Source organism: Micropterus salmoides, unplaced genomic scaffold, assembly GCF_014851395.1.
Source record: "Micropterus salmoides isolate LMB-PRFRI ecotype aquatic unplaced genomic scaffold, ASM1485139v1 Ms_hic_scaffold_417, whole genome shotgun sequence".
Taxonomy (NCBI): Eukaryota; Metazoa; Chordata; class Actinopteri; order Centrarchiformes; family Centrarchidae; genus Micropterus; species Micropterus salmoides.
In genome coordinates, this window is record NW_024043562.1 from 1,363 (window position 1) to 9,749 (window position 8,387).

The 8,387-nt window shown below is 39.2% G+C and overlaps 1 protein-coding gene across 2 annotated transcripts; it reads left to right on the forward strand.

Annotated features, from left to right (window-relative positions):
- The first annotated feature begins 249 nt into the window (after positions 1-249).
- Positions 250-6,542, forward strand: LOC119887386 (feline leukemia virus subgroup C receptor-related protein 2-like). Of its 2 annotated transcripts, XM_038698198.1 has the most exons (5): positions 250-402; positions 1,150-1,261; positions 2,711-2,769; positions 4,367-4,502; positions 6,050-6,542. In XM_038698198.1, the coding sequence occupies exons 1-4, from the start codon at positions 304-306 to the stop codon at positions 4,445-4,447; spliced, it is 351 nt and encodes a 116-aa protein (XP_038554126.1). In that variant the 5' UTR covers positions 250-303; the 3' UTR covers positions 4,448-4,502; positions 6,050-6,542. The 2 variants fall into 2 exon arrangements, with proteins under 2 accessions (XP_038554126.1, XP_038554125.1); XM_038698197.1 differs by lacking the exon at positions 4,367-4,502.
- Positions 6,543-8,387: the final 1,845 nt, after the last annotated feature.

Here is an 8,387-nt window from a genome sequence, read left to right on the forward strand (position 1 = left end):
TACAAACTCAAGTTATCAAACAGTGGTCAGATAAAGAGGGATTCTGTGGGAACACTATACTATGTTCAATTTTAATACCGTATACCAAAACAAGCTTCATGAACACTCTGAGAGAAGCCAATGGAATCTAACAGAGAGATAAACGCAGTACTAAAGTTGTCATTATCAACGTCCACATGAATATTAAAATCCCCTACAATAATAACTTTGTCCGTTTTAAGGACTAAAGTTGACAAAAACGCAATTCAGATAAGAATTCAGAGTACGGACCTGTGTGTGTGTGTGTCCCCGTCCAGGTTCTTCATGACAGGCTACCTGCCACTGGGCTTTGAGTTTGCGGTGGAGCTGACCTACCCAGAGTCAGAGGGAACCTCATCCGGACTACTCAACTGTTCGGCACAGGTACAGCTTAGTGACCTATAGGGTCACTCTCAACATAATAGTGCAGACAAGCCCAGCACATCAGCAAATGGATGGCATGAGAACAAATGTTTTTACTGGTTGTAGAGAAAAAAAGTGAGCCCTTCTTCCTCCATATCAGTGCAGGTTTCTAAGAAGACCTGAGTACATATATTAAAACAGTTTAGAGAACAAGAATACAACTAATAACAGTAACAGTCTGCAGAATCTGTCCAGAGCTAATTTCCGGATTTGACTTTACATTTTGAAAGTCTGTAGATTAGTTTGTTCCTTGTTGACCCAGAAGCCTTTTCATCAAATTCTTCAAATCAAAACATGCAAGCTGCAATTTACAGCATGACACAAAACAAACACGATACTTCATGCACATCATGCATGAACATGTGTGAGCCCTGACTCGTACATTTGAGTTTCCCGGAAACAATAATTCATGAAATGCGATGCTTCTACCATTTACAATCTGAGTGTAAGCGGTGATTACAAAAGAGTTTTTGTGAAACGGGCCCCCGGATAGCTGATTGCAGGTACTGGCACTATAATACTTCCACGGAGTACAGCAGTTTTGGCTGCAGGGAAAAATATGGATGCTGCTTCTTAAAGGCCTTAGCTGCTGAGGGATGAAAGTGAGAAGCACATTTGTTTTGTTGTTGTTTTTTTGTCTGCTGTGTGTGCGTGTCTGTGCATGCAAATACCAGCTTTATTCCTAACTGGCGTGTTCTGCATGCCCAGGTGTTTGGCATTATATTCACCATCTGCCAGGGGAAGATCATCGACAGCTTTGGCACACTTGCAGGAAACATCTTCCTCTGTGTCTTTCTTCTAATCGGTACAATAATGACAGGTAAGACCTTTCTGACTATGAAACATATGCTCTATAGAGTCATAGCAAGCTACTGAATTTATCCCACATAGAGCAATGCTGAAGAACTGTCTCGTCGGTTAGTTTCTGTTATGAATTTGCTCTGGGAAAGTGTTGAATTCCAAGAAAGTAGATGATGGGTACTGTGCACTTTGAAGGGCTGTTTCAGGGTTGTGTTATGATACAGATTACCAACACAATGACAGATGTTTTTGTATCGTGTTGTATATTTAGCAAAGCATTGTGTCACATCCTTACAGGAAAGCTATATGACCCTGGAAGTAGTTTCTTAGAAATTATTTCATCTCCTTGAAAGGGTTCAATACTGTGCCTTGTTTAACTGAAGTTGGGGAAAAGATGGTGTGTGCCTCCTCAATTGAAAGTGACTGTTTTTCATTAAGCAAACACTAAGCAGAAGTTTCAAGACAAGTCAGAGGCTGCAGCGGTAAACATTTTGTTGTCAATTGACTGAGTAATGGAAAATTTTGCATCACTCAGAAGGTAAACAATGCACATGCATTCTGACACTCAATATCTTTTTGTGTAAATGTAAGACTTCATGCCTAAGTCAACACGTAGGTTTTTTTTGCATGGCCTATTGAGGGGTTTATAAGCAATGTATAACTTATTAAAAGCGCTTTAGCCACTGAAGCGCTAAACTTTGTACACAATATAAAACCACTGCAAGACTATGTAATGACACTTATCTTCTCACAAAGGTCAGCAAAATGACTCAGTGTCTTTTGTAACTTACTCCGTATTTAGACATATGAGTGGACCTCTTGTTGTGGCCACCGTGCCAGTTTTTAAAGGAAAAGAAACCGCTTTATGAGAAAACCACAACTGAACTCATTTCTTTTATTTGTGTGATATACCGTAGAGTCTTATGTGAAGCTGCCATCAGTGTTGGCCCTGTAATATATTCAGTTACAAAGGTTATAATCTGTTGTGAAATCGGAGTTAATGATTAAGTTGCAATCACGATGATGAGTGCAACATTGAGGGTAAGTTAGGGTGCATGACTTTTCTGCAGAATTGCTTTTGTTTGTTGAACTACTTTTAAAAGTGTATTAAACTTAAATAGAGCCACAGTTCTGATTGTAATGTGTCTGTGCAAATGAGCCACCTACTGGACAGTCACATTTATTACATCATGTCATACAACCACACTGTTTTTATATATTAATAATCTGCATTAATATTATTAAAATTTGTTTGTTGCTGGGGCGCTGGCTCGGTTGGTAGAACATGCGCCCCATGAACTAAGGCAGAATCCTTGTCGCAATGGCCTGGGTTTGAATCCGACCTGTGGCCCATTGCTGCATGTCACCCCCTCTCTCTATCTAATAGCAAAAATCCCCCCCCGAAAAATGTTTTAAAAAACCAGAAAGTTGTGTGTCATTATGTCATGCAGTCTTTATTTCCCTGCAGGTTTAATCAAGTCTGATCTACGGAGACAAAATGCAAACCTTCTGGCCAAAGCAACAGCAGTAAGTGTGTGAGAAAAAGCCTGCTATGATAGCACTATGAAGTTGAATAGGCTTTTTTTTTTTTTGCAGAGGACATTTTGACATCTCACTATAGGAAAAAGCACAGGTATAAATGTTAAAATGAATTATGGCTGAATACCATTTAGCTGCTTCAGTTTCAGGGTCCTGGTATACTGTCACCGTGATAGCTTACTCTGACATTTGAATAAAATGGAGCCATTGCTAGTGTAGTAACACCTGTGCTTCTACTATGCCAAGTCAAAATTCTGCTGCGAAAAAGGCCCATGTATTCTGTGCTTGCTTTGCAAGTTTTCATGGAAGGCATGAAGTCAATATCACATGTGCGTCTTGTGCTGCTCCAGAAATAATTTTTATAACTAAGAAATAATTCTTTTGTCTCTATTTTTGCTGTCGTCGTGAGTCAGCCTGCTCGTCTGTCCATAAAACATGGTTGAATATGGGCAGATTACTGTCTCTGCAGTATGTGTTTTTGTGCCGTTTTCATCTTTCTCATGTGTCTGCGTGTTGTAAAACAGAAAATGCATCTGCCTGCGTAAACCTCTCTCCCAGACACCTTAAGAGACGCAATGGCAACCGACGCTATTACCCATGGGTTTTAGCCTCCTCATCAGGGTGTCTGCCTCCCATACTCAAGGTCACTGGTTCAAGTCAGAATCAGGCACTATAATTTGGATCCAGTTACACCTGCAGATGCTTACATGTTTAGAAATGTATTCTCAGACATAATATATCTTAATAGCTCATTCAATTTGTCTGAATAGTAACAGTTAATGCTTTATTGCTTTCACCCATTCTGTTTTGATTCGGTCATAATACATTGCTTCCCCTTTCAATTCTTTCTATTTTTATTACAGCATCTGGAAACAGACCAAGAATTTACAGAGGGACAAAGTACCTCAAATTTAAATGATTTAAAGCAAAATTTAGTGAATATTTCAATGTTACACAAAAGCAACCAAAGCAGTGCTGCCCCCATGGACAAAACGTTGTTGTTGATGTCTGGGTGGGTCTCCAAGCTCTGTGGTCAAGTTACTGATGAGCGCTGACAGGAAATCAGCAGTCAACATTCCTCACATCTAATGCTTACATTAGATTACATTTGGTTTCTGGTGGCGAGTTAGATGAGATGATCAATACCACTCTCTGTTAAATACGAAGCTAGAGCCAAGAGATGACTAGCTCTGGCCTGCTCCTGCCTACTCTGCTTTTATGTTACCAAACTCGAAACACTCAATTTGGAGGTCCAGACCGACGTATACCAAGGCACATAACACTTGAACCTCCCAGCAGTAAGTGGTATACATTTTCTTTTCTAGCTATTGGAAATAAAGCAAATGAGCATATTTCTGAAATTGTTAAACTATGCTTTTAAGCATAACCTCCAAGCTGGATTTAGCTTGACTTTAATTACCTAAAAAATACAAACAAACAAGAGGGAATTCATTCTGGCAAGAATTCAGTGAGGGAATTACAAAACTGCCTCTTAGATCATATTCTGTCACAGCAACTTCATCCCAGACTGGAGACTCACCTCTGTAAATGCTGAATGAGAAGTGATCAGTAGCTGTTGTTTTAGGCGGAGGCGCAGAAGTCAGGACACGACTACGGAGCCACGGCGCTCATCTCCCAGCCACAGACTCTTCCTTCTCAAGCCTGATCAATGCACCTTTCTGCTTCCACAAAAATCAAATCTTCCACAAAGATGCACAAAGGTAGGAGCAGAGAGCAATCAGCACACCCTGTCATTAATCACCAACACCTGCTGCACGTCCTTCCACCTGTCACTGTTAACCCTGCCTTTTCTGTCTCCCTCTCAGTTTCCGACTGTCACGCTGAATAATATTCACACAATCAGTAATTTTTTTTCACTAAGCCTGGTTGAGTTTGTGTTGATTTTCTTCAACTACATCAATTGCAATTCCATCTGAATTTATCTCAACTAATTTAAGTCCACTCAATAATTAATCCCAACAAAGCCTATGCACCTGATATATAGTTGGCAAAAACCATATAATGATAAAAAAAAATCATTGACATGGGAGTGTACCTGGGTTACTATGACTACTGCTATCACCATCACTCTCAGAATAATTTTACTGTGTGGATAGCTGACTGACTTTAACCCTCCCCATAAATTCCGTATACGATTTCAGTTCTTCATCAGTATACAGGGACATTTTTTAGATGTTGTACAAAACCATCTTATTTGAAACTACAGTTTTATTTATGGAATGAAGAAATAGACATTTTGACATGTAAAGCACAGGTGTAAATAAAATTAATCATGGCTGGATTCCATTTAGCTGCTTCAGTTTTAGAGTCCTTGTATTGACGTCATTGGTGCGATGCACACGCTCACGTGGGGATAGAAAACAAACCACAATTTATGAGATCAACATTTCAGGTTGTTTTGTACCTTCAAGTTGTTTTTAAACCAGAAACCTATGCGTGCTGGCTCACTGTTATGTCTTATTGACTGCCATTATTATTGTTATTAGCAACACCTGTGCTGTTCCTACTCCATTATTTCAAAATGTCTGCTGCGAAGTCATGTTGTGCCATTTTTCATCAAGAACTGAAGACATTTGAATAAGTCAGAGAATATATAGTTCGCATATCCACATACAAGCATTCATACAGTGGCTATGTCCTTTAATAAAGCTGAAGAATTAGCGTGTTTTGGTCCTATCGTCTTTCATTAACAGAATGTAGACATGTATTTGCTCTCAAGATTACAATAATGACCAAAGTACAGGTAGGATAATGGGGAAAAAATCCATAGAAATGTATGCACTCTTTCAGTCATAGGTATGTTAAATGTTTGAGTTCAGAATGAATGTAGGAATGTGTACATAGGCTTCAATAAGAGTAGACACTGGTTGTGGTGATCAGATGAGAGAATGGCTGAGATTAGATGGATCTGATGAAACTGTAGTTTAACAGGGAGGAGGTGGGTCGCGATGACTCACAGTGAAATGACAGCTGATGGCAGCAGAGAGGACAGATTGAAAGTTTTGACAGCAACAGTATGATTGGCTGACCGAGATCGTGGCGAATTCTGTTTGGTTTTACTGAAGAGTATACGCCCATGGGAGTTTATGAATGAGAGAGGGTTGGAGAGAGAGAGAGAGAGAGAGAGAGATATGAATGAGCGAGAGAGATGTGAATGAGAGAGTAGCACAGTCTTCCTGACTGAGCTTCAAACTTCTGTGTTGAATCCATAAAACTGTTAAATTGACAAACCTGTTTCGATTGATAGGGACCTTCCGACTGCCACAATGGGAGCCTGGCTGCACCTTCTGTCGTCAAAGAAGCAGTTTTAGACGCACATGCACTATCATAAAAGTTTTGAGCATAGAAATTCCCTGCTCAGAAATATCTTTTTATATTTAAGTGTAAATTAAATGCTGTCCCTAAATCTGCAAGACAAATGTATGAAATGTTTGTTTGTGAGTTGATCATTTTACCTATCAGTATGTTAAAAGTATACAGTTGATTATGTGCTGTGTGTGTGTGTATGTGTATATATGTGTGTATATATATATATACATACATTTGCCAAAATGGATATACACAAATTTTGTCATTGCGTAAACCGTTAACCATGTAAATCCAGGATCCACAGTTTTACGAGTGACTTTGGTAGAAAATCCATTCAGCAGATGACAGACAGTTGTGTAATATGTGTAACATTATTCATGTTTACTTATTTAACATCAAATAAAACTGTTGTACGATGTTTCTTTACTTCATCGGGTGTCACGTTTTACGTTACTGCGGATGTCATGGTGAAGCTACCTGACTGAGCCATAGACGATTGGACAACCATAACCCAGTATACCCAGATGGCACACCTCCAAAACAAGTCAGGGAAACGGGACCTGCATGATCATACGGTGAATGTGACAATGGCATTTCTCACTGTGTTATCACGATACAGATGCCACTGATTACAACATCAGACATGTATAAAAATTAAGGGCACAGGTAAATGCACACGCATACAGCAGTTATCTCTCTTGAGCAATTGCAGCATGACATGTTGACCAGAAGGCACAGGTTTTACAAGAGTAGAAAAAAATAACCAAGGAAGCAGATGTGGATAATGTTTCAGTCATTTCAAGTACAATTTTGATGTACTTCTGACTGACAACTGTAGTTACCAGTTGGTTTTCAAATGAAGATTTTACTTTCTTTTTTAAAACATATAAGCTTATAAATACAATACAAACCCTCACAAAAAAGCACGTGTACTCTGGGCCCCAGAGTCTCTGGTTTCATTTAAATAATTGCCTGAGGCTCAAAGAGGTCAGTGTCACAAAAATCAAAGAATAGAGAAAAATAACTATATATTTATGTGTATTGACTTCTCTTGCTCAACTATAACCATAATCTGCTTTTGACTGCAGGACTTTTACTTGTAATGGCCCAATTTCTTTTACATGGTTGGCCACATGGTGGCAGCATTGTTACAACAGGGCTGACTCCTCAAATGAACTGAAGGCCCAGAAGGATTTGAGTGAGGAGCCCAAGAGGAGAAAACATAATTAAAGTACATTGTTGATATAGTTAGTATTCTGAGTGTCCCATTAACTGTTTATACTGTGATTTAATCAACTTTGAAAATCTCTCCTACGGTGTAACCTGAATAAAGGGGATATCTGCTGATCTAAAGTGTTGGTCTGATTAAATACATTAAACTTCACATTGACATAAATAGAGATAAAGTTGCCTCTGAGCAGCTCTGTTATGAGATCATCCTGACTTCAAGCCAGTGCTCAGAGAGCAGCTCCCATTTGACTGATTCTCTGATGATCTCATTGTTCTCCAGTTAGCTAATGACTGATCCTTGGCATATTCTTTGTTAAAGGTTCTGTCATGAGTTTTCCCTGGTACTACAGGTTCATTAGCACATAGATCTGTGGGGAAAAACCTATCCATTAATGCAAAGTCCAGCTAAGAGTATGGCATAAAAATACCCCTCTCTGCACTTTTATCTTTTGTTTTTCAACAGCTGCCAGTCATCAGTCAACTAATCATCTAAATGCTACTTTTAATATTTTAAAACTTAAGTTCCTAAGAGAAGAATAAAAATGTAAACAAACAGAAGACCACATTTCTGTTTTTCGGTTTCGGTTTTGTCAAGAAGGCGTGAGGCTGACCTACCGTACAGCACTGCCCCTTTTAGTAATTGTGTCAACACTTTATAGTGTACACCACGCAGTAGAGTTTCCTTCTTTTATGACCTTTATTAATGTGGAATATATGAACTGGAAGGTCACAAAAGGATGAGGACGAGCAGGGTGTGACCTCAGACTTGCTGGGGAAACTCCTGACGGCCTGCCCACTGTAGGGATGGATTTGAATAAGGACCGTTGTATGCATGTGACATTTCAGAGCTCTTTGGAAGAACTTACTGTACATATAAAAATTTGGGTCATTTTGTTCCTTCTAAGGGCTTTTGTTTGTTTGTTGTCATTTCTTTGGTAGGTGGGAGGGAGGTAGGATGGAGCATAAAACTAAATTTTCCTCTCATCTTTACATTTGTTAAATCGATTTTGTTGATGTTACATGGAGCTCAATACTTGGCCTTGGTA

Coding starts and splice junctions, on each gene's coding strand:
- LOC119887386 (XM_038698197.1), top strand. CDS start 304: ATGACAGGCTACCTGCCACTGGGCTTTGAGTTTGCGGTGGAGCTGACC. Junction 403..1,149: donor TACTCAACTGTTCGGCACAG/GTACAGCTTAGT, acceptor CTGCATGCCCAG/GTGTTTGGCATTATATTCAC. Junction 2,770..6,049: donor TTCTGGCCAAAGCAACAGCA/GTAAGTGTGTGA, acceptor TTCGATTGATAG/GGACCTTCCGACTGCCACAA.